Consider the following 25,406-nt stretch of genomic DNA (forward strand, 5'->3'; position numbering starts at 1 on the left):
GGCTGGTGAGATAGAGGAGGGGCTGGCTGGTGAGACATAGGAAGTGCTTGCTGGTGAGATAGAGGAGGTGCTTGCTGGTGAGATAGAGGAGGGGCTGGCTGGTGAGATAGAGGAGGGGCTGGCTGGTGATACATAGGAAGGTGCTTGCTGGTGATGACTTAGAGATGGGTCGTTCTCAAACGAAGCGGTTCTTTTGAACAGATCCCATAAAAGACTGAGGGGCACATTTATCATGATCGCATTTACAATGCAATCTGGGCGGAATATTACCGCCCAGGATCGCATTGTAAAATGCGATCATATCGGGCCAATGTATCAATTTTAAGGGCACAGGGCTCCGAAAGGAGCCCGTCCCTGTGAAGCCCTAACCCGGAAGCCGGGGGTCTGCGCATGTGCGGTTACGCGCTGACCCCCGCCGACCCCTCTGACCGCACTGCCCTGCTCGGGCAGTGCGATGTGTAGCCATTGGCTACAATGGGCTATCGCCATATTAGAATGGCGATAGCCCAGGGGTGCGATGCCAGGCTACCCGATGTTGATACATCGGGCAGCTTCGCATCCCCCATAGAAACCTATGGGGGATGCGGCCAGCGGCATAGGGTTTGCCTATGCGGGGGGATGGTCTGCAGGGTGACAGGGCATCGGGTGATGGTCTGCAGGGTGACAGGACAGGGGGTGATGGTCTGCAGGGCGACAAGGAAGGGGGTGATGGTCTGCAGGGCGACAGGACATCGGTTGATGGTCTGCAGGGCAACAGGGCAGGTGGTGATGGTCTGCAGGGTGACAAGACATTGGGTGATGGTCTGCAGGGCGACAGGACAGGGAATGATGGTCTGCAGGGTGACAGGAAAGGGAGTGATGGTCTGCAGGGCGACAGGACATCGGTTGATGGTCTGCAGGGCAACAGGGCAGGTGGTGATGGTCTGCAGGGTGACAAGACATTGGGTGATGGTCTGCAGGGCGACAGGACAGGGAATGATGGTCTACAGGGCAACAGGACAGGGGGTGATGGTCTGCAGAGTGACAGGAAATGGAGTGATGGTCTGCAGGGCGACAGGACAGGGGGTGATGGTCTGCAGGGCGACAGGACATCGGTTGATGGTCTGCAGGGCAGGGGGTGATGGTCTGCAGGGCGATAGGAAAAGGAGTGATGGTCTGCAGGGCGACAGGACAGGGGTGATGGTCTGCAGGGCGACAAGACATTGGTGATGGTCTGCAGGGTCACAGGGCAGGGTGTGATGGTCTGCAGGGCGAATGGACACCAGGTGATGCTCTGCAGGATGACAGGACAGGGGGTTATGCTGTGGCGGAGATGCTCTGCAGGATGACAGGACAGGAGGAGATGGTCTGCGGGGTGACAGGACAGGGGGTGATGGTCTGGGGAGATGCTCTGCAGGGTGACAGGACAGGGGGAGATGCTCTGCAGGGTGACAGGACAGGAGATGATACTCTGCAGGGTGACAGGATAGGGGGTGATGCTCTGGGGCAGATGCTCTGCAGGGTGACAGGACAGGGGGTGATGCTCTGTAGGGTGACAGGACAGGGGTTGATGGTCTGGGGGACATGCTCTGCAGGGTGACAGGACAGGGGGTGATGTTCTGCAGGGTGACAGGACAGGGGGAGATGCTCTGCAGGATGTCAGGACAGGGGGTGATGCTCTGCAGGATGACAGGACAAAGGGGAGATGGTCTGTGGGGTGAAAGGACAGGGGGAGATGCTCTGCGGGGTGACAGAACAGGGGGAGATGCTCTGCAGGGTGACAGGACAGGGGGAGATGCTCTGCGGGGTGACAGAACAGGGGGAGATGCTCTGCAGGGTGACAGGACAGGGGGTGATGGTCTGCAGGTTGACAGGACAGGGGGTGATACTCTGCAGGTTGACAGGACAGGGGCTGATACTCTGCAGGGTGACAGGACAGGGGGTGATGGTCTGGGGGAGATGCTCTGCAGGGTGACAGGACAGGGGTGATGCTCTGCAGGGAGACAGGACAGAGAGTGATGCTCTGCAGAGTGACAGGACAGGGGGTGATGCTCTGGGGGAGATACTCTGCAGGGTGACAGGACAGGGGGTGATTGTCTGGGGGAGTTGCTCTGCAGGGTGACAGAACAGGGGAGATGCTCTGCAGGGTGACAGGACGGGGGTGATGGTCAGGTGGAGATGCTCTGCAGGGTGACAGGACAGGGGGTGATGGTCAGGGTGAGATGCTCTGCAGGGTGACAGGGCAGGGGGAAATGCTCTGCAGGGTGACAGGACAGGGTGTGATGCTCTGTGGACTAGAGACAGGGCAGGGGGAGTGTGCATATAATGTGCTGATCTCTGATTGGCTGATATGAGTAGACGTGTGTTGTGGTCAGCCAATAAAACGCATTTCCCGCCCACATGCTTATGACCACGCCCCCACACATAGTGATGCAGCTATGGAAGAGGAAGGAAGGGAATCCTGAGCAGCCGGTGGTGAGTGTCCTGTACTGTGCTGCCCTGTACCTGTACTGTGCTGCCCTATACCTGTACTGTGCTGCCCTGTACCTGTACTGTGCTGCCCTATACCTGTACTGTGCTGCCCTGTACCTGTACTGTGCTGCCCTATACCTGTACTGTCCCATACCTGTGCTGTGCTGCCCTATACCTGTACAGTCCTATACCTGTGCTGTGCTGCCCTATACCTGTACTGCACTGCACTGTCCTATCCCTGTACTGTGCTGCCCTATACCTGTACTGTCCTATACCTGTGCTGTGCTGCCCTGTACCGTCCTATACCTGTACTGTGCTGCCCTATACCTGTACTGTGCTGCCCTATACCTGTACTGCGCTGCACTGTCCTATCCCTGTACTGTGCTGCCCTATACCTGTACTGTCCTATACCTGTGCTGTGCTGCCCTATACCTGTGCTGTGCTGCCCTATACCTGTACTGTGCTGCCCTATACCTGTACTGTGCTGCCCTGTACCTGTACTGTCCAATACCTGTGCTGTGCTGCCCTGTACCTGCACTGTCCTGTCCCGTACCTGTACTGTGCTGCCCTATACCTGTACTGTGCTGCCCTGTACCTGTACAGTCCTATACCTGTACTGCCCTGTACCTGCACTGCCCTATACCTGTACTTGTACTGCCCTATACCTGTCCTGTACTGTGCTTCCTTATACCTCTACTGTCCTGTCCTATAACTGTGCTGTACTGCCCTGTACCTGTGCTGCACTACTCTAGACCTGTGCTGTGCTGTACTACCCTTTACTGTGTTGTGCTGCTCTGCACTGTTCTGTTATACTACCCTATACATGTACTGCACTGTACTCCCATATGCTAATACCTTCCTATACATGTACTGAATTGTGCTGCCCTATGCTAATACCTCCTTATACGTATACTGCACTGTGCACCCATATGCTAATACCTCCCTATACATATACTGCACTGTGCACCCATATGCTAATACGGCCCTATTCATATACTGCACTGTGCAACCATATGCTAATACCTCCCTATACATATACTGCACTGTGCTGCCCTATGCTAATACCTCCCGCTAATACCTCCCTATACATATACTGCACTGTGCTGCCCTATGCTAATACCTCCCTATACATATACTGCACTGTGCTCCCATATGCTAATACCTCCCTATACATATACTGCACTGTGCACCCATATGCTAATACCCCCCTATACATATACTGCACTGTGCACCCATATGCTAATACCCCCTATACATATACTGCACTGTGCTCCCATATGCTAATACCTCCCTATACATATACTGCACTGTGCACCCATATGCTAATACCCCCTATACATATACTGCACTGTGCTCCCGTATGCTAACACCTCCCTATACATATACTGCACTGTGCTGCCCTATGCGAATACCCCCCTATACATATACTGCACTGTGCACCCATATGCTAATACCCCCTATACATACACTGCACTGTGCTCCCATATGCTAATACCTCTCTATACGTATACTGCACTGTGCACCCGTATGCTAATACCCCCTATACGTATACTGCACTGTGCTCCCGTATGCTAATACCTCCCTATACATATACTGCACTGTGCTCCCGTATGCTAACACCTCCCTATACATATACTGCACTGTGCTCCCGTATGCTAACACCTCCCTATACATATACTGCACTATGCTCCCGTATGCTAACGCCTCCTCTTACATATACTGCACTGTGCTCCCGTATGCTAACGCCTCCCTATTCATATACTGCACTGTGCTCCCGTATGCTAATGCCTCCCTATACATATACTGCACTGTGCTCCCGTATGCTAACACCTCCTTATACATATACTGCACTGTGCTGCCCTATGCGAATACCTCCCTATACATATACTGCACTGTGCACCCGTATGCTAATACCTCCATATACAATACATATACTGCACTGTGCTGCCCTATGCGAATACCTCCCTATACTGACGCTGGGCTGTGCTCCCTTATACTGTCGCTGGGCTGTGCTCCCCTATACTGACGCAGGGCTGTTTTCCCATATGCTAATGCACTGTATGTATACTGCACTGTGCTGCCCTATGCAAATTATACACTAGTCTGTACACTAGTAACACTCTGTGCTGTGCTGCCCTGTGCTGTGTACAATTGGTGTGATGGGCATGCTGCCCTGTGCTGTGTACAATTGGTGTGATGGGCATGCTGTGCTGTGCTGCCCTGTGCTGTGTACAATTGGTGTGACTGGCATGCTGTGCTGTGCTGCCCTGTGCTGTGTACAATTGGTGTCATAGGCCTGGCATGCTGTGCTGTGCAGCCCTGTGCTGTGTACAATCAGTGTGTTCGGCCTGGCATGCTGTGCTGTACTGCCCTGTGCTGTATACAATCAGTGTGTTAGGCCTGGCATGCTTTGCTGTGCAGCCCTGTGCTGTGTACAATCAGTGTGTTTGGCCTGGCATGCTGTGCTGCCCTGTGCTGTATACAATCAGTGTGTTAGGCCTGGCATGCTGTGCTGCCCTGTGCTGTGTACAATCAGTGTGATAGGCCTGGCATGCTGTGCTGCCCTGTGCTGTGTACAATCAGTGTGATAGGCCTGGCATGCTGTGCAGCCCTGTGCTGTGTACAATCAGTGTGATAGGCCTGGCATGCTGTGTTGTGCTGTGTACAATCAGTGTGATAGGCCTGGCATGCTGTGCTGTGCAGCCCTGTGCTGTGTACAATCAGTGTGATAGGCCTGGCATGCTGTGCTGTGCTGCCCTGTGCTGTATACAATCAGTGTGTTAGGCCTGGCATGCTGTGCTGTGTACAATCAGTGTGATGGGCCTGGCATGCTGTGCTGTGCACAATCAGTGTGATAGGCCTGGCATGCTGTGCTGCCCTGTGCTGTGTACAATCAGTGTGATAGGCCTGGCATGCTGTGCTGCCCTGTGCTGTGTACAATCAGTGTGATAGGCCTGGCATGCTGTGCAGCCCTGTGCTGTGTACAATCAGTGTGATAGGCCTGGCATGCTGTGTTGTGCTGTGTACAATCAGTGTGATAGGCCTGGCATGCTGTGCTGTGCAGCCCTGTGCTGTGTACAATCAGTGTGATAGGCCTGGCATGCTGTGCTGTGCTGCCCTGTGCTGTATACAATCAGTGTGTTAGGCCTGGCATGCTGTGCTGTGTACAATCAGTGTGATGGGCCTGGCATGCTGTGCTGTGCACAATCAGTGTGATAGGCCTGGCATGCTGTGCTGCCCTGTGCTGTGTACAATCAGTGTGATAGGCCTGGCATGCTGTGCTGCCCTGTGCTGTGCTGCCCTGTGCTGTGTACAATCAGTGTGATAGGCCTGGCATGCTGTGCAGCCCTGTGCTGTGTACAATCAGTGTGATAGGCCTGGCATGCTGTGTTGTGCTGTGTACAATCAGTGTGATAGGCCTGGCATGCTGTGCTGTGCAGCCCTGTGCTGTGTACAATCAGTGTGATAGGCCTGGCATGCTGTGCTGTGCTGCCCTGTGCTGTATACAATCAGTGTGTTAGGCCTGGCATGCTGTGCTGTGTACAATCAGTGTGATGGGCCTGGCATGCTGTGCTGTGCACAATCGGTGTGATAGGCCTGGCATGCTGTGCTGCCCTGTGCTGTGTACAATCAGTGTGATAGGCCTGGCATGCTGTGCTGCCCTGTGCTGTGTACAATCAGTGTGATAGGCCTGGCATGCTGTGTACAATCAGTGTGATAGGCCTGGCATGCTGTGCTGTGCAGCCCTGTGCTGTGTACAATCAGTGTGATAGGCCTGGCATGCTGTGCTGTGCTGCCCTGTGCTGTGTACAATCAGTGTGATAGGCCTGGCATGCTGTGCTGCCCTGTGCTGTGTACAATCAGTGTGATAGGCCTGGCATGCTGTGCTGCCCTGTGCTGTGTACAATCAGTGTGATAGGCCTGGCATGCTGTGTACAATCAGTGTGATAGGCCTGGCATGCTGTGTACAATCAGTGTGATAGGCCTGGCGTGCTGTGCTGCCCTGTGCTGTGTACAATCAGTGTGATGGGCCTGGCATGCTGTGCTGTGCACAATCAGTGTGATAGGCCTGGCATGCTGTGCTGCCCTGTGCTGTGTACAATCAGTGTGATAGGCCTGGCGTGCTGTGCTGCCCTGTGCTGTGTACAATCAGTGTGATAGGCCTGGCATGCTGTGCTGCCCTGTGCTGTGTACAATCAGTGTGATAGGCCTGGCATGCTGTGCTGCCCTGTGCTGTGTACAATCAGTGTGATAGGCCCGGCATTTTAGTGTTGTGATGTGAATGCAGCTGGCACCCACTCCCCCCCCCCCCCCCCACCTGGGTGTGCGCCACTGCTGAGGGCCATAAGATACACTGCTTTGTACAGATGTGATGAAGTCACAGGTAAGTGGGGTCATCGTCACAGTGGTCCCCCCCCTCCCCCTCTCGGATAACAGGAGATGCGACGACCCGGACGCCAGGTGTGTGGTATCGCCCCGCTCCTGCTGACCATACGTTGTGCGTCTGTATACGCAGGTACGGGATCATACTGCGCAGGTGATGATGTCGCTCTTCTCTCTTCCATAGCGACAAAGGAGGCGCGAAGCCACTGTCACATCATGGAGGTTGATGACGCTCTGAAACTGGTGGGGGAGATGGGAATCTACCAGATATACCTGTGCTGCCTGCTGGCTGTGATGTTACAGGTGAGCGCTGGCTGCCTGCTGGCTGTGATGTTACAGGTGAGTGCTGGCTGCTGGCTGTGATGTTACAGGTGAGTGCTGGCTGCTGGCTGTGATGTTACAGGTGAGTGCTGGCTTCTGGCTGTGATGTTACAGGTGAGTGCTGCCTGCTGGCTGTGATGTTACAGGTGAGCGCTGCCTGCTGGCTGTGATGTTACAGGTGAGCGCTGGCTGCCTGCTGGCTGTGATGTTACAGGTGAGTGCTGCCTGCTGGCTGTGATGTTACAGGTGAGCTCTGCCTGCTGGCTGTGATGTTACAGGTGAGTGCTGGCTTCTGGCTGTGATGTTACAGGTGAGTGCTGCCTGCTGGCTGTGATGTTACAGGTGAGCGCTGCCTGCTGGCTGTGATGTTACAGGTGAGCGCTGGCTGTGATGTTACAGGTGAGCGCTGGCTTCTGGCTGTGATGTTACAGGTGAGTGCTGGCTTCTGGCTGTGATGTTACAGGTGAGTGCTGGCTTCTGGCTGTGATGTTACAGGTGAGGGCCCCCTGCATACTGTGCTGTGACGGGTGAGGGCCGGCTGTGCTGTGACGGGTGAGGGCCGGCTGTGCTGTGACGGGTGAGGGCCGGCTGTGCTGTGACGGGTGAGGGCCCCCTGCCGGCTGTGCTGTGACGGGTGAGGGCCCCCTGCCGGCTGTGCTGTGACGGGTGAGGGCTGGCTGTGCTGTGACGGGTGAGGGCCCCCTGCCGGCTGTTCTGTGACGGGTGAGGGCAGAGCCAGATTAAGGTCTAAATGGGCCTGGAGCTGAAAATGATCAATGGCCTATTATGCACAATAATAGGGGTTGCCGCCAGCACCTAATAATGTGGGGGGCGTGACCAGTGTTCTGGTTGGGTGGTCTGCTCATGGGTGTGTCTGTATTTGTGTAAATACTTTCAACTAATTATATATGCCTGGAAAAGGCAGGGGGCTGGCATAGGAAAAATGCAGGGAGATATATTGGCGGGTGCCCTCCAAAGGTGCACCCGCAGGACGCCGATGTCCTAAGATACTTGTGAGGTGAGGCTGCACTCCAGAAACTTGGTAGACAACATTTCAGCACCTTTTATGTGGTCACCTAAAGTTACCACACCGTATACCCCTTATACAAATCATGTAACACAATAATAACCCCCTTATACTGTACTTGCCTCCTACACATTGTGCCACATGGATTGAGACAAAATGCACACCATACCAGGCATATCCACACAGTGGCGCTCCAGCTGTTGTGAAACTACACATCCCAGCATGCCTTGGCATAGTTTTAGCATGCCCTAATAGCAAAACTGTGGCAATGCATGATGGGACTTGTAGTTTCACAACAGCTGTACGGCCATAGTTTGGACATGCCTGCACTATACCAAACAGATTGAGCAATAATGCAAAATATGCTCCATAAACAGGGGCATTTCCATTATAATGCCCATTACATGTTAAGCCTCGCACCATAATCTCCATTACGTATTATGCCAAACACCATAATGCCTATTAAAAATTATGCTACATAAGTGTTCCTTACCTACATGCTCATTGCCAGGGGTTGGATGCTCATTGCCAGGGGTTCCATGCTCGTTGACATGTGGGATTACATGCTCATTGCCAAGGGGGAATACATGCTCGTGGTAACTGGGGTACAGTCGCCGCCGGGCAGAAATGACAGCCGGGCAGAGAGCAGGGGGCTGCCCGGCTGTATTCAGAGCACTGCATGTCCCGGCTATTTGAAATAATACCCCTTTCACACCAGAAAATGCAGGGACTTACCCGGGAATATGGTCCCAGGATCATGCAGGGACATTCCCGGACTGGTCCCCTTTTACACCAGCCTAGTCCCTGCATTTTCTGGTGTGAGGGGGAGAGAAAACCACCCCCACCCCACTTTAAACAACCAGCTATATCTTCGGAACCAACTGACCCATTTACATGTAGGCTTCAAATGTTCTTGGTCACGTGAAACTGGGCCGTTTGGTTCCAGAGAAATCCGTCCTCAAACAACATGAACAGCCATGAAATTACATTTCAGAAATGAAAAAAAAATTGGTTTACCCGCAAAATCTCTAGAACCAATGAACCCATATGGACCAGGTATCAGATTGAAGGTTCGACTGAGATCAACCTCGAGCTTCTGTGATGCCGGAGGGGGAACTGGCAGCCAATGGAACCGGGTGGAGGTCGGAATTAGCGGGTCCCATGTTATTCTATGGGGACAACATTCCAGGTTTGCCTGGCGGTATCTCCGGTTCCCGGGGGGCTAGCGACGCGGGGCTGGGCTCGTTGGAAAGCCCTGGCCCTCAGCTAGAATGGGCCTATTTGGATAGTGGGCCTGGAGCTGTAGCTCCATCAGGCCCATTGTTAATCCGGCCCTGGGTGAGGGCCGGCTGTGATGTGACGGGTGAGGGCCCCCTGCCGGCTGTGACGGGTGAGGGCCAGCTGTGCTGTGACGGGTGAGGGCCCCCTGCCGGCTGTGATGTGATGGCCGGCTGTGATGTGACGGGTGAGGGCCCCCTGCCGGCTGTGATGTGAGGGCCGACTGTGATGTGACGGGTGAGGGTCCCCTGTCGAGTGTGATGTGAGGGCCCCTTGCCGGCTGTGCTGTGACGGGTGAGGGCCCCCTGCCGGCTGTGATGTGATGGCCGGCTGTGATGTGACGGGTGAGGGCCCCCTGCCGGCTGTGATGTAAGGGCCCCCTGCCGGCTGTGCTGTGACGGGTGAGGGCCCCCTGCCGGCTGTGCTGTGACGGTTGAGGGCCGGCTGTGCTGTGACGGGTGAGGGCCCCCTGCCGGCTGTGATGTGACGGGTGAGGGCCGGCTGTGATGTGACGGGTGAGGGCCCCCTGCTGGCTGTGATGTGAGGGCCGGCTGTGATGTGACGGGTGAGGGCCCCCTGCTGGCTGTGCTGTGACGGGTGAGGGCCCCCTGCTGGCTGTGCTGTGACGGGTGAGGGCCCCCTGCTGGCTGTGCTGTGCTGTGACGGGTGAGGGCCCCCTGCTGGCTGTGCTGTGACAGGTGAGGGCCCCCTGCTGGCTGTGCTGTGACGGGTGAGGGCCCCCTGCTGGCTGTGCTGTGACTGGTGAGGGCCGGCTGTGATGTGACGGGTGAGGGCCGGCTGTGATGTGACGGGTGAGGGCCCCCTGCTGGCTGTGCTGTGACGGGTGAGGGCCCCCTGCCGGCTGTGATGTGACGGGTGAGGGCCGGCTGTGATGTGACGGGTGAGGGCCGGCTGTGATGTGACGGGTGAGGGCCCCCTGCTGGCTGTGATGTGAGGGCCGGCTGTGATGTGACGGGTGAGGGCCCTCTGCTGGCTGTGCTGTGACGGGTGAGGGCCCTCTGCTGGCTGTGCTGTGACGGGTGAGGGCCCTCTGCTGGCTGTGCTGTGACGGGTGAGGGCCCCCTGCTGGCTGTGCTGTGACGGGTGAGGGCCCCCTGCTGGCTGTGCTGTGACGGGTGAGGGCCCCCTGCTGGCTGTGCTGTGACGGGTGAGGGCCCCCTGCTGGCTGTGCTGTGACGGGTGAGGGCCCCCTGCTGGCTGTGCTGTGACGGGTGAGGGCCCCCTGCTGGCTGTGCTGTGACGGGTGAGGGCCCCCTGCCGGCTGTGATGTGACGGGTGAGGGCCGGCTGTGATGTGACGGGTGAGGGCCGGCTGTGATGTGACGGGTGAGGGCTGGCTGTGATGTGACGGGTGAGGGCCCCCTGTGATGTGACGGGTGAGGGCCGGCTGTGATGTGACGGGTGAGGGCCGGCTGTGATGTGACGGGTGAGGGCCGGCTGTGATGTGACGGGTGAGGGCCGGCTGTGCTGTGACGGGTGAGGGCCCTCTGCTGGCTGTGCTGTGACGGGTGAGGGTCGGCTGTGCTGTGACGGGTGAGGGTCGGCTGTGCTGTGACGGGTGAGGGCCCCCTGCTGGCTGTGCTGTGACGGGTGAGGGCCCCCTGCCGGCTGTGATGTGACAGGTGAGGGCCGGCTGTGATGTGACGGGTGAGGGCTGGCTGTGATGTGACGGGTGAGGGCCCCCTGCTGGCTGTGATGTGAGGGCCGGCTGTGATGTGACGGGTGAGGGCCGGCTGTGCTGTGACGGGTGAGGGCCCTCTGCTGGCTGTACTGTGACGGGTGAGGGCCCCCTACCGGCTGTGATGTGACGGGCGAGGGACGGCTGTGATGTTACAGGTGAGTGTGTAGCGGGGCTGGTGCGTTGCAGAGCGGGAGCGGTGTGTAGCGGGGGGGGGGGGGGGGGGTGCTGATACAGGATCTCCCGGGCTGAAATAAATGTCAGATCTGGTGACCAGGGTGATGGGGGAGGAGATGTACCCCATGCGGAAGATAATGGGGGGCACCTTCTGTGGGGTTATTTGAGATAATTGGGGTACCCTCTGCGGGAGGATTGGGGATAATGGGGGGTACCCTCTGAGGGTGTATCAGGGGGATAATGGGGGTACCCTGTGCGGGAAGATTGGGGATAATGGGCGGTACCCTCTGCTGGGGATAATGGGGGGGCACCTTCTGTGGGGTGATTGGAGATAATGGGGGTACCATCTGCAGGGGGACTTGGGGATAATGGAGGGTACCCTCTGAGGGGGGTATTGGGGGATAATGGGGTTCCCTCTGCGGGGGGACTGGGGTAATGGGGGTACCCTTGCGGGGGGACTGGGGATAATGGGGGTACCCTTGCGGGAGGATTGGGGATAATGGGGTTCCCTCTGCGGGGGGACTGGGGATAATGGGAGTACCCTCTGTGGCGGATCGGGGTCCCCCCCCCCGCTGTATCTCTGGGTTACTCACCCGCTCTCTCCCTTCCCAGCTGTATGTGGCCACAGAGGTTGTTCTCATCGCCATCCTGGGGATCACCCCTCCCTATCACTGGGACCCTGGCAGCCCAAACGCCAGCAGCGCCTACCACACCGGGGGATACGAGGGGTCGGCGCAGAACGGCAGCCAGCGGCGCGGGCTCCTGCACTTTGACGGTAACTTCACTTCCATCAGCTCTGAGGTGAGATCTCCAGTGACCTGATCGGTTGCTATGAACAACGTCACTACTTTTATTTATTAGAAGCTTTAGCAAATGCAACGCTTTTGGCAGCATGTACCAACATCTTACAGTCCGGTCCCCCCCCCCCCCCCCATGGTGGCTGGCGGGCTCTTTCACCCCTCCTCCCCTGGTGCCCGACCGGCTCTGTCCCCCTCCTCCCCCCCGCCTCGTGTTGCTCTCAGTCTCCCCTGCTCTGTCCCCCTCCTCCCCTGGTGCCCGATAAGCTCTGTCCCCCTCCTCCCCCCCGCCTCGTGTTGCTCTCAGTCTCCCTGCTCTGTCCCCCTCCTCCCCTGGTGCCCGACGGGCTCTGTCCCCCTCCTCCCCCCACCTCGTGTTGCTCTCAGTCTCCCCGCTCTGTCCCCCTCCTCCCCTGGTGCCCGGCGGGCTCTGTCCCCCTCCTCCCCTGGTGCCCAGCGGGCTCTGTCCCCCTCCTCCCCCCCGCCTCGTGTTGCTCTGTCTCCCCTGCTCTGTCCCCCTCCTCCTGTGGCTGCCGGCAGGCTCTGTACCCGTTCTCCTCCGCCTCGTGTTGCTCTGTCTCCCCGCTCTGTCCCCTTCCTCCCCTGGTGCCCGGCGGGCTCTGTCCCCCTCCTCCCCTGGTGCCCGGTGGGCTCTGTGCCCCTCCTCCCTCCCCCCGCCTCCCCCCCGCTGCTCTCAGTCTCTCCGCTCTGTCCCCTCCTCCCCTGGTGCCCGGTGGGCTCTGTCCCCCTCCTCCCCGTGGCTGCCGGCGGGCTCTGTACCCCTCCCCCCCCCCCCCCCCCCCGCCTTGTGTTGCTCTCAGTCTCCCCTGCTCTGTCCCCCTCCTCCCCTGGTGCCTGGCGGGCTCTGTCCCCCTCCTCCCCCCCCCGCCTCGGTGTTGCTCTCAGTCTCCCCTGCTCTGTCCCCCTCCTCCCCTGGTGCCCGGCGGGCTCTGTCCCCCTCCTCCCCTGGTGCCCGGCTGGCTCTGTCCCCCCCCGCCTCGTGTTGTTCTCAGTCTCCCCGCTCTGTCCCCCTGCTCCCCTGGTGCTCGGCAGGCTCTGTCCCCCTCCTCCCCTGGTGTCCGGCAGGCTCTGTCCCCTTCCTCCCCTGGTGCACGGCGGGCTCTGTCCCCCTCCTCCCTGTGGCTGCCGGCGGGCTCTGTCCCCCTCCCCCCCCCCCCCCCGCCTTGTGTTGCTCTCAGTCTCCCCTGCTCTGTCCCCCTCCTCCCCTGGTGCACGGCGGGCTCTGTCCCCATCCTCCCCGTGGCTGCCGGCGGGCTCTGTCCCCCTCCCCCCCCCCCCGCCTCGTGTTGCTCTCAGTCTCCCCGCTCTGACCCCCTCCTCCCCGTGGCTGCCGGCGGGCTCTGTCCCCCTCCCCCCCGCCTCGTGTTGCTCTCAGTCTCCCCGCTCTGTCACCCCTCCTCTCCTGGTGCCCGGCGGGCTCTGTCCCCCTCCTCCCCCCCGCCTCGTGTTGCTCTCAGTCTCCCCTGCTCTGTCCCCCTCCTCCCCTGGTGCCCGACGGGCTCTGTCCCCCTCCTCCCCCGCCTCGTGTTGCTCTCAGTCTCCCCGCTCTGTCCCCCTCCTCCCCTGGTGCCCGGCGGGCTCTGTCCCCTCCTCCCCCCCCGCCTCGTGTTGCTCTCAGTCTCCCCTGCTCTGTCCCCCTCCTCCCCTGGTGCCCGACGGGCTCTGTCCCCCTCCTCCCCCCCGCCTCGTGTTGCTCTCAGTCTCCCCTGCTCTGTCCCCCTCCTCCCCTGGTGCCCGACGGGCTCTGTCCCCCTCCACCCCCCCGCCTCGTGTTGCTCTCAGTCTCCCCTGCTCTGTCCCCCTCCTCCCCTGGTGCCCGACGGGCTCTGTCCCCCTCCTCCCCCCCGCCTTGTGTTGCTCTCAGTCTCCCCGCTCTGTCCCCCTCCTCCCCTGGTGCCCGGCGGGCTCTGTCCCCCTCCTCCCCCCCGCCTTGTGTTGCTCTCAGTCTCCCCGCTCTGTCCCCCTCCTCCCCTGGTGCCCGGCGGGCTCTGTCCCCCTCCTCCCCGTGGCTGCCGGCGGGCTCTGTCCCCCCCCCCCCCCCCCTCGTGTTGCTCTCAGTCTCCCCGCTCTGTCCCCGCAGTGGTCCCTGGTAGACGGTGCTGCATATGAGGTCGGCTTCGCCAGCTCGGTGTTCTTCGGAGGAGTCCTGGTCGGGGTGGTTGTATTTGGGCAGTTGGCAGACCGGTTTGGCAGGAAACCGATCTATGTGACAGGTGAGTTCATGTACATGTACCCGATCTATGCCCTGATGGGCGCGCACATTTACCCCAAATATACTGGAGACCATGGGCCTAATTCCAACCTGATGGCAGGACAAATCTGTTCTCAGAATGGGCAGAAGGGCTGACAGACGGCGGTCACTTACCAGGGAGTGATCGTAGATAACTGGTACTTACCAATCCCCCAGAGGACGACTATGGGAGACCTGCAGGTATGGCTTATACACCCTCCCAAATACAGAGGGCTATTATCACGCCCTGGGAAGTGAACACTGGCCCTTATTCACATCTGAGCTCAGTACAAATTTGTTCGGAAAATGGGCAAAACCATGTGCACTGCAGGTGGGGCAGATGTAACAGGTGCAGAGAGAGTTACATTTGGGTGAGTTATTTTGTTTCCGTGCAGGGTAAATACTGGCTGCATTATTTTTCCACTGCCATTTAGATTTCAATTTCAACACACCCCACCCAAATGTAACTCTCTCTGCACATGTTACATCTGCCCCACCTGCACTGCACATTGTTTTTCCCATTTTGAGAACAGATCTGAATAAGGCCCCTAGCCTGTATGCTTTATGGAGTATGTCAGTGTGTCCTATGTCTCATTGATTTGCATATTCTTTGTATAATCTCTTATATATTTAGCCAGATCTGTCACTCATCCCCTCTTTATATAACGTTCCCGCCCAGCGTTATACACAAACCCGCCCCCCCCCTAAGGAAAAGACCAGTGTTCTACTCCCCCCACCCCCTTGACCTCACCTCCCCCCCGCCCAGCCAGGGCTACAGTACACACCCACCATTACTCCACAGCCACCATTACTCCCGCACCTCCCGGACACCCGCGATTCGCGCCCCCTCCCGCGATTTGACCCTCTCGTGATTCGCGGGCTCCCTCCTGCGATTCACGGCGCCCCCCTCCCGCGATTTGCGGACCCAAGCCCCCTCCCACGATTCACAGCACCCCCTCCCGCAAATCGCGACCACCCCCCCTCTCCCCCTGCGCGATTCACACACCACCTCCGCCCCCCCACGCCCGGAAGTCCCGCCACCGAGTTCTGATTGACCCACGGCCTATTCAGTCGGATATAATGGATGGCCGTCGATGGCTACAACAATCGATGGTTATCCAAGTAATATGTTACTACTATCGATGGCAGGATGAAAAATCGCCATCGATGGCATCTGCACCAATGCCCATCCCTACTCAGCAACAACCAAAAAACCTTTACTACCCCTCATGCCCACACACCTCTATCACTGCCCTGCCTCCTGTTCTCCTGCCCCGTAACTTCCGCTAGTGGGGACCCGCTCACCCTGTGTTGTCCACATTCCCCTATCATGCTTTACCACCCAGCCTCCTGCTCTCATGCACCCTAACTCCCACACAGTAGGAGGAGACACTGACTCAGGGCCACCGTCCTGTGCTGCCACGCTGGACCCTCACCCACTGGCAGAAGCTGCACAGTGTCCCCTACCCTCCTCTTTAGACCCCCGTATACTCACACACCCCTAGCACTACCCAGTTTCCTGCTCTCCTGAACCGTAACTTCCACCACTGGGTAGTCACTGACGCTGTGTTGCCCACATGCCCCTATCATGCCGCATAGCCCAGCCTCCTGCTCTCATGGACCCTAACTCCCATCCAGTAGGAGGAGACACTGACTCAGGGCCACCGTCCTGTACTCCTGTGCTGCCACGCTGGACCCTCACCCACTGGCAGAAGCTGCACAGTGTCCCCCACCCTCCTCTTTAGTCCCCCTTATGCAGACACACCCCTATCACTACCCAGCCTCCTGTTTTCCTGTATCGTGATCTCCGCCAGTGGGGAGCCGCTGACTCAAAAACACCCTAATATACTATTACACTCACACACACACACACACACACCTAGACAACACGCACACCTCCCCCACACCCACAAATGTCACCGTACCCTCCACACTATCAATGTACATCTTACTCTGTAACCGCTTTTTAATTAAACAATACAATACACACCCCCTTCCACATCATATGCTCTCTATTTATCACATTTCACCTATAACTCAAGTTACAATACAGGCATCTTACATACAATTCTAACCATCTTTCTCATATACAAATGTTCACAAATTAAGGGGGCGCAGCCCCGTACGCCGGTGTGAAGAGCGCCCTGCACATAAACAATCCAACACCTGGACCTCAGCGATGTTCTGCATCCAGGACCTGGCCCGTTTGTTGTATTGGATCACCCTCTAGTGTGCGATGGGGACTGTGGGCCAGACGTATCAAGCTTCAAAAGGTGATGAACAATCAGCCAATCAGCTCCTACCTGTCATTTTTCGAACTCAGCCTGTAACATGATAATTAGGAGCTGATTGGCTGGTTGTCTATCACTCTCCACTTTATCACTTTTAAAGCTTGATACGTCTGGCCCTGTGTGAGGCCCGTCCTCTGCCCCGCTCCCCGCCCCATGGAAGCCCGTCCTCTGCCCCGCCTGATGGAAGCCTGTCCTCTGCCCCGCTCCCCGCCCCATGGATGCCCGTCCTCTGGCCCGCTTCCCGCCTGATGGAAGCCACTCCTCTGCCCCGGTCCCCAACCCATGGAAGCCCGTCCTCTGGCCCGCTTCCCGCCCCATGGAAGCCCATCCTCTGCCCCTCCTGATGGAAGCCCGTCCTCTGCCCCGCCCCATGGAAGCCCGTCCTCTGCCCCACCCCATGGAAGCCCGTTCTCTTCCCCGCCTGATGGAAGCCTGTCCTCTGTCCCGCTCCCCGCCCGATGGAAGCCCATCCTCTGCCCCTCCTGATGGAAGCCCGTCCTCTGCCCCGCCCGATGGAAGCCCGTCCTCTGACCCGCCCCATGGAAGCCCGTCCTCTGCCCCGCCCCATGGAAGCCCATTCTCTTCCCCGCCTGATGGAAGCCTGTCCTCTGTCCCGCTCCCCGCCCGATGGAAGCCCGTCCTCTGCCCCGCCCGATGGAAGCCCGTCCTCTGCCCCGCCCGATGGAAGCCCGTCCTCTGCCCCGCCCCATGGAAGCCCGTCCTCTGCCCCGCCCCATGGAAGCCCGTCCTCTGCCCCGCCCCATGGAAGCCCATTCTCTTCCCCGCCTGATGGAAGCCTGTCCTCTGCCACGCTCCCCGCCCCATGGATGCCCGTTCTCTTCCCCGCCTGATGGGAGCCCGTCCTCTGGCCCGCTCCCCGTCTGATGGAAGCCTGTCCTCTGCCCCGCTCCCCGTCTGATGGAAGCCTGTCCTCTGCCCCGCTCCCCGCCCGATGGAAGCCCTCCTCTGCCCCGCTCCCCGCCCGATGGAAGCCTGTCCTCTGCCCCGCTCCCCGCCCGATGGAAGCCTGTCCTCTGCCCCGCTCCCCGCCCCATGGATGCCCGTTCTCTTCCCCGTCTGATGGAAGCCCTCCTCTGCCCCGCTCCCCGCCCGATGGAAGCCCTCCTCTGCCCCGCTCCCCGCCCGATGGAAGCCTGTCCTCTGCCCCGCTCCCCGCCCCATGGATGCCCGTTCTCTTCCCCGCCTGATGGAAGCCCGTTCTCTGGCCCGCTCCCCGTCTGATGGAAGCCCTCCTCTGCCCCGCTCCCCGCCCGATGGAAGCCCTCCTCTGCCCCGCTCCCCGACCCATGGATGCCCGTTCTCTTCCCCGCCTGATGGAAGCCCATCCTCTGCCCCGCCCGATGGAAGCCTGTCCTCTGCCCCGCTCCCCGCCCCATGGATGCCCGTTCTCTTCCCCGCCTGATGGAAGCCCATCCTCTGGCCCGCTCCCTGTCTGATGGAAGCCCTCCTCTGGCCCGCTCCCTGTCTGATGGAAGCCCTCCTCTGGCCCGCTCCCCGCCCGATGGAAGCCCTCCTTTGCCCCGCTCCCCGCCCGATGGAAGCCCTCCTCTGCCCCGCTCCCCGTCCGATGGAAGCCCGTCATCTGGCTCGCTCCCCGCCCGATGGATGCCCGTTCTCTTCCCCGCCTGATGGAAGCCCGTCCTCTGTCCCGCTCCCCGCCCGATGGATGCCCGTTCTCTTCCCCGCCTGATGGAAGACTGTCCTCTGCCCCGCTCCCCGCCCCATGGATGCCCGTTCTCTTCCCCGCCTGATGGAAGCCCATCCTCTGGCCCGCTCCCCGCCCGATGGAAGCCCTCCTTTGCCCCGCTCCCCGCCCGATGGAAGCCCATCCTCTGTCCCGCTCCCCGCCCGATGGAAGCCCGTCCTCTGTCCCGCTCCCCGCCCGATGGAAGCCCGTCCTCTGTCCCGCTCCCCGCCCGATGGAAGCCCGTCCTCTGTCCCGCGCCCCGCCCGATGGAAGCCCGTCCTCTGCCCCGCCCGATGGAAGCCCGTCCTCTGCCCCGCCCGATGGAAGCCCGTCCTCTGCCCCGCCCGATGGAAGCCCGTCCTCTGCCCCGCCCGATGGAAGCCCGTCCTCTGCCCCGCCCGATGGAAGCCCGTCCTCTGCCCCGCCCGATGGAAGCCCGTCCTCTGCCCCGCCCGATGGAAGCCCGTCCTCTGCCCCGCCCGATGGAAGCCCGTCCTCTGCCCCGCCCCATGGAAGCCCGTCCTCTGCCCCGCCTCATGGAAGCCCGTCCTCTGCCCCGCCCCATGGAAGCCCGTCCTCTGCCCCGCCCCATGGAAGCCCATTCTCTTCCCCGCCTGATGGAAGCCCGTCCTCTGTCCCGCTCCCCGCCCGATGGAAGCCTGTCCTCTGCCCCGCTCCCCGCCCGATGGAAACCCGTCCTCTTCCCCGCCCGATGGAAGCCTGTCCTCTGGCCCGCTCCCTGTCTGATGGAAGCCCTCCTCTGGCCCGCTCCCTGTCTGATGGAAGCCCTCCTCTGGCCCGCTCCCCGCCCGATGGAAGCCCTCCTTTGCCCCGCTCCCCGCCCGATGGAAGCCCTCCTCTGCCCCGCTCCCCGTCCGATGGAAGCCCGTCATCTGGCTCGCTCCCCGCCCCATGGATGCCCGTTCTCTTCCCCGCCTGATGGAAGCCCGTCCTCTGTCCCGCTCCCCGCCCGATGGAAGCCTGTCCTCTGCCCCGCTCCCCGCCCCATGGATGCCCGTTCTCTTCCCCGCCTGATGGAAGCCCATCCTCTGGCCCGCTCCCCGCCCGATGGAAGCCCTCCTTTGCCCCGCTCCCCGCCCGATGGAAGCCCTCCTTTGCCCCGCTCCCCGCCCGATGGAAGCCCTCCTCTGTCCCGCTCCCCGCCCGATGGAAGCCTGTCCTCTGGCCCGCTCCCCGTCTGATGGAAGCCCTCCTCTTCCCTGCTCCCCGCCCGATGGAAGCCCGTCCTCTTCCCCGCCCGATGGAAGCCTGTCCTCTGGCCCGCTCCCTGTCTGATGGAAGCCCTCCTCTGGCCCGCTCCCTGTCTGATGGAAGCCCTCCTCTGGCCCGCTCCCTGTCTGATGGAAGCCCTCCTCTGGCCCGCTCCCCGCCCGATGGAAGCCCTCCTTTGCCCCGCTCCTCGCCCGATGGAAGCCCTCCTCTGCCCCGCTCCCCGCCCGATGGAAGCCTGTCCTCTGGCCCGCTCCCCGTCTGATGGAAGCCCTCCTCTTCCCTGCTCCCCGCCCGATGGAAGCCCGTCCTCTTCCCCGCCCGATGGAAGCCTGTCCTCTGGCCCGCTCCCTGTCTGATGGAAGCCCTCCTCTGGCCCGCTCCCTGTCTGATGGAAGCCCTCCTCTGGCCCGCTCCCTGTCTGATGGAAGCCCTCCTCTGGCCCGCTCCCTGTCTGATGGAAGCCCTCCTCTGGCCCGCTCCCCGCCCGATGGAAGCCCTCCTTTGCCCCGCTCCTCGCCCGATGGAAGCCCTCCTCTGCCCCGCTCCCCGTCCGATGGAAGCCCGTCATCTGGCTCGCTCCCCGCCCCATGGATGCCCGTTCTCTTCCCCGCCTGATGGAAGCCCGTCCTCTGTCCCGCTCCCCGCCCGATGGAAGCCTGTCCTCTGCCCCGCTCCCCGCCCCATGGATGCCCGTTCTCTTCCCCGCCTGATGGAAGCCCATCCTCTGGCCCGCTCCCCGCCCGATGGAAGCCCTCCTTTGCCCCGCTCCCCGCCCGATGGAAGCCCTCCTTTGCCCCGCTCCCCGCCCGATGGAAGCCCTCCTCTGTCCCGCTCCCCGCCCGATGGAAGCCTGTCCTCTGGCCCGCTCCCCGTCTGATGGAAGCCCTCCTCTGCCCCGCTTCCTGTCTGATGGAAGCCCTCCTCTGGCCCTCTCCCCGTCTGATGGAAGCCCTCCTCTGGCCCTCTCCCCGCCTGATGGAAGCCCTCCTCTGTCCCGCTCCCCGCCTGATGGAAGCCCGTCCTCTGTCCCACTCCCCGCCCGATGGAAGCCTGTCCTCTGGCCCGCTCCCCGTCTGATGGAAGCCCTCCTCTGGCCCTCTCCCCGTCTGATGGAAGCCCTCCTCTGGCCCTCTCCCCGTCCGATGGAAGCCCTCCTCTGGCCCTCTCCCCGTCTGATGGAAGCCTGTCCTCTGGCCCTCTCCCCGTCTGATGGAAGCCCTCCTCTGGCCCTCTCCCCGCCCGATGGAAGCCCTCCTTTGCCCCGCTCCCCGCCCGATGGAAGCCCTCCTCTGCCCCGCTCCCCGCCCCATGGATGCCCGTTCTCTTCCCCGCCTGATGGAAGCCTGTCCTCTGCCCTGCTCCCTGTCTGATGGAAGCCTGTCCTCTGCCCCACTCCCTGTCTGATGGAAGCCTGTCCTCTGCCCCGCTCCCTGTCTGATGGAAGCCTGTCCTCTGCCCCGCTCCCTGTCTGATGGAAGCCCTCCTCTGCCCCGCTCCCTGTCTGATAGAAGCCCTCCTCTGCCCCGCTCCCTGTCTGATGGAAGCCCTCCTCTGGCCCGCTCCCCGCCCGATGGAAGCCCTCCTTTGCCCCGCTCCCCGCCCGATGGAAGCCCTCCTCTGCCCCGCTCCCCGCCCCATGGATGCCCGTTCTCTTCCCCGCCTGATGGAAGCCGGTCCTCTGCCCTGCTCCCTGTCTGATGGAAGCCTGTCCTCTGCCCCACTCCCTGTCTGATGGAAGCCTGTCCTCTGCCCCGCTCCCTGTCTGATGGAAGTCCTCCTCTGCCCCGCTCCCTGTCTGATGGAAGCCCTCCTCTGCCCCGCTCCCTGTCTGATGGAAGCCCTCCTCTGGCCCTCTCCCCGCCCGATGGAAGCCCTCCTTTGCCCCGCTCCCCGCCCGATGGAAGCCCTCCTCTGCCCCGCTCCCCGCCCCATGGATGCCCGTTCTCTTCCCCGCCTGATGGAAGCCTGTCCTCTGCCCCGCTCCCTGTCTGATGGAAGCCTGTCCTCTGCCCCGCTCCCTGTCTGATGGAAGCCCTCCTCTGCCCCGCTCCCTGTCTGATGGAAGCCCTCCTCTGGCCCGCTCCCCGTCCGATGGAAGCCCTCCTCTGCCCCGCTCCCCGCCCGATGGAAGCCCTCCTCTGCCCCGCTCCCCGCCCCATGGATGCCCGTTCTCTTCCCCGCCTGATGGAAGCCTGTCCTCTGCCCCGCTCCCTGTCTGATGGAAGCCTGTCCTCTGCCCCGCTCCCTGTCTGATGGAAGCCCTCCTCTGGCCCGCTCCCCGCCCGATGGAAGCCCTCCTTTGCCCCGCTCCCCGCCCGATGGAAGCCCTCCTCTGCCCCGCTCCCCGCCCCATGGATGCCCGTTCTCTTCCCCGCCTGATGGAAGCCGGTCCTCTGCCCTGCTCCCTGTCTGATGGAAGCCTGTCCTCTGCCCCACTCCCTGTCTGATGGAAGCCTGTCCTCTGCCCCGCTCCCTGTCTGATGGAAGTCCTCCTCTGCCCCGCTCCCTGTCTGATGGAAGCCCTCCTCTGCCCCGCTCCCTGTCTGATGGAAGCCCTCCTCTGGCCCTCTCCCCGCCCGATGGAAGCCCTCCTTTGCCCCGCTCCCCGCCCGATGGAAGCCCTCCTCTGCCCCGCTCCCCGCCCCATGGATGCCCGTTCTCTTCCCCGCCTGATGGAAGCCTGTCCTCTGCCCCGCTCCCTGTCTGATGGAAGCCTGTCCTCTGCCCCGCTCCCTGTCTGATGGAAGCCCTCCTCTGCCCCGCTCCCTGTCTGATGGAAGCCCTCCTCTGGCCCGCTCCCCGTCCGATGGAAGCCCTCCTCTGCCCCGCTCCCCGCCCGATGGAAGCCCTCCTCTGCCCCGCTCCCCGCCCCATGGATGCCCGTTCTCTTCCCCGCCTGATGGAAGCCTGTCCTCTGCCCCGCTCCCTGTCTGATGGAAGCCTGTCCTCTGCCCCGCTCCCTGTCTGATGGAAGCCTGTCCTCTGCCCCGCTCCCTGTCTGATGGAAGCCTGTCCTCTGCCCCGCTCCCTGTCTGATGGAAGCCCTCCTCTGCCCCGCTCCCTGTCTGATGGAAGCCCTCCTCTGCCCCGCTCCCTGTCTGATGGAAGCCCTCCTCTGGCCCGCTCCCTGTCCGATGGAAGCCCTCCTCTGCCCCGCTCCCCGTCCGATGGAAGCCCTCCTCTTCCCCGCTCCCCGCCCGATGGAAGCCCGTCATCTGGCCCGCTCCCTGCCCCTTGGATGCCTGTTCTCTTCCCCGCCTGATGGAAGCCCATCCTCTGGCCCGCTCCCTGTCTGATGGAAGCCCGTCCTCTGTCCCGCTCCCTGTCTGAAGGAAGCCCGTCCTCTGTCCCGCTCCCCGCCCCATGGAAGCCCTCTGCCCCGCTCCCCGCCCGATGGAAGCCCTCCTCTGCCCCGCTCCCCGCCCGATGGAAGCCTGTCCTCTGCCCCGCTCCCCGCCCCATGGATGCCCGTTCTCTTCCCCGCCCGATGGAAGCGCTCCTCTGTCCCGCTCCCCGTCTGATGGAAGCCCTCCTCTGGCCCTCTCCCCGTCTGATGGAAGCCCTCCTCTGGCCCTCTCCCCTTCTGATGGAAGCCCTCCTCTGGCCCTCTCCCCGCCCGATGGAAGCCCTCCTCTGCCCCGCTCCCCGCCCGATGGAAGCCCTCCTCTGGCCCGCTCCCCGCCCCATGGATGCCCGTTCTCTTCCCTGCCTGATGGAAGCCTGTCCTCTGCCCCGCTCCCTGTCCGATGGAAGCCTGTCCTCTGCCCCGCTCCCCGTCCGATGGAAGCCTGTCCTCTGCCCCGCTCCCCGTCCGATGGAAGCCCTCCTCTGCCCCGCTCCCCGCCCGATGGAAGCCCTCCTCTGCCCCGCTCCCCGCCCCATGGATGCCCGTTCTCTTCCCCGCCTGATGGAAGCACGTCCTCTGTCCCGCTCCCTGTCTGATGGAAGCCCGTCCTCTGTCCCGCTCCCCGCCCGATGGAAGCCCTCCTCTGCCCCGCTCCCTGCCCGATGGAAGCCCTCCTCTGCCCCGCTCCCCGCCCGATGGAAGCCTGTCCTCTGCCCCGCTCCCCGCCCCATGGATGCCCGTTCTCTTCCCCGCCTGATGGAAGCCCGTTCTCTGGCCCGCTCCCCGTCTGATGGAAGCCCTCCTCTGCCCCGCTCCCCGCCCGATGGAAGCCCTCCTCTGCCCCGCTCCCCGACCCATGGATGCCCGTTCTCTTCCCCGCCTGATGGAAGCCCATCCTCTGCCCCGCCCGATGGAAGCCTGTCCTCTGCCCCGCTCCCCGCCCCATGGATGCCCGTTCTCTTCCCCGCCTGATGGAAGCCCATCCTCTGGCCCGCTCCCTGTCTGATGGAAGCCCTCCTCTGGCCCGCTCCCTGTCTGATGGAAGCCCTCCTCTGGCCCACTCCCCGCCCGATGGAAGCCCTCCTCTGCCCCGCTCCCCGTCCGATGGAAGCCCGTCATCTGGCTCGCTCCCCGCCCGATGGATGCCCGTTCTCTTCCCCGCCTGATGGAAGCCCGTCCTCTGTCCCGCTCCCCGCCCGATGGATGCCCGTTCTCTTCCCCGCCTGATGGAAGCCCGTCCTCTGCCCCGCCCGATGGAAGCCCGTCCTCTGCCCCGCCCGATGGAAGCCCGTCCTCTGCCCCGCCCGATGGAAGCCCGTCCTCTGCCCCGCCCGATGGAAGCCCGTCCTCTGCCCCGCCCCATGGAAGCCCATTCTCTTCCCCGCCTGATGGAAGCCCGTCCTCTGTCCCGCTCCCCGCCCGATGGAAGCCTGTCCTCTGCCCCGCTCCCCGCCCGATGGAAACCCGTCCTCTTCCCCGCCCGATGGAAGCCTGTCCTCTGGCCCGCTCCCTGTCTGATGGAAGCCCTCCTCTGGCCCGCTCCCTGTCTGATGGAAGCCCTCCTTTGCCCCGCTCCCCGCCCGATGGAAGCCCTCCTTTGCCCCGCTCCCCGCCCGATGGAAGCCCTCCTCTGCCCCGCTCCCCGTCCGATGGAAGCCCGTCATCTGGCTCGCTCCCCGCCCCATGGATGCCCGTTCTCTTCCCCGCCTGATGGAAGCCCGTCCTCTGTCCCGCTCCCCGCCCGATGGAAGCCTGTCCTCTGCCCCGCTCCCCGCCCCATGGATGCCCGTTCTCTTCCCCGCCTGATGGAAGCCCATCCTCTGGCCCGCTCCCCGCCCGATGGAAGCCCTCCTTTGCCCCGCTCCCCGCCCGATGGAAGCCCTCCTTTGCCCCGCTCCCCGCCCGATGGAAGCCCTCCTCTGTCCCGCTCCCCGCCCGATGGAAGCCTGTCCTCTGGCCCGCTCCCCGTCTGATGGAAGCCCTCCTCTTCCCTGCTCCCCGCCCGATGGAAGCCCGTCCTCTTCCCCGCCCGATGGAAGCCTGTCCTCTGGCCCGCTCCCTGTCTGATGGAAGCCCTCCTCTGGCCCGCTCCCTGTCTGATGGAAGCCCTCCTCTGGCCCGCTCCCTGTCTGATGGAAGCCCTCCTCTGGCCCGCTCCCCGCCCGATGGAAGCCCTCCTTTGCCCCGCTCCTCGCCCGATGGAAGCCCTCCTCTGCCCCGCTCCCCGCCCGATGGAAGCCTGTCCTCTGGCCCGCTCCCCGTCTGATGGAAGCCCTCCTCTTCCCTGCTCCCCGCCCGATGGAAGCCCGTCCTCTTCCCCGCCCGATGGAAGCCTGTCCTCTGGCCCGCTCCCTGTCTGATGGAAGCCCTCCTCTGGCCCGCTCCCTGTCTGATGGAAGCCCTCCTCTGGCCCGCTCCCTGTCTGATGGAAGCCCTCCTCTGGCC

General features: G+C 61.9%; 1 protein-coding gene across 4 annotated transcripts in view; it reads left to right on the top strand.

The window, feature by feature from the left end:
* Nucleotides 1-2,319: 2,319 nt before the first annotated feature.
* The window catches only part of SLC22A15 (solute carrier family 22 member 15), a 56,454-nt gene continuing 33,367 nt past the window's right edge, over nt 2,320-25,406 (top strand). The window contains exons 1-4 of one of the 4 annotated variants that reach the window (XM_083171451.1): nt 2,320-2,454; nt 7,019-7,137; nt 11,948-12,136; nt 14,234-14,366. In XM_083171451.1, coding sequence (XP_083027577.1) covers nt 7,051-7,137; nt 11,948-12,136; nt 14,234-14,366 — 409 coding nt within the window. In that variant the 5' untranslated portion in view covers nt 2,320-2,454; nt 7,019-7,050. The other 3 variants (XM_083171455.1, XM_083171453.1, XM_083171454.1) reach the window with 3 other exon arrangements.

The sequence above is a fragment of the Crinia signifera genome, chromosome 2 (assembly GCF_055691185.1).
Source record: "Crinia signifera chromosome 2, ASM5569118v1, whole genome shotgun sequence".
In the NCBI taxonomy this organism is placed as follows: Eukaryota; Metazoa; Chordata; class Amphibia; order Anura; family Myobatrachidae; genus Crinia; species Crinia signifera.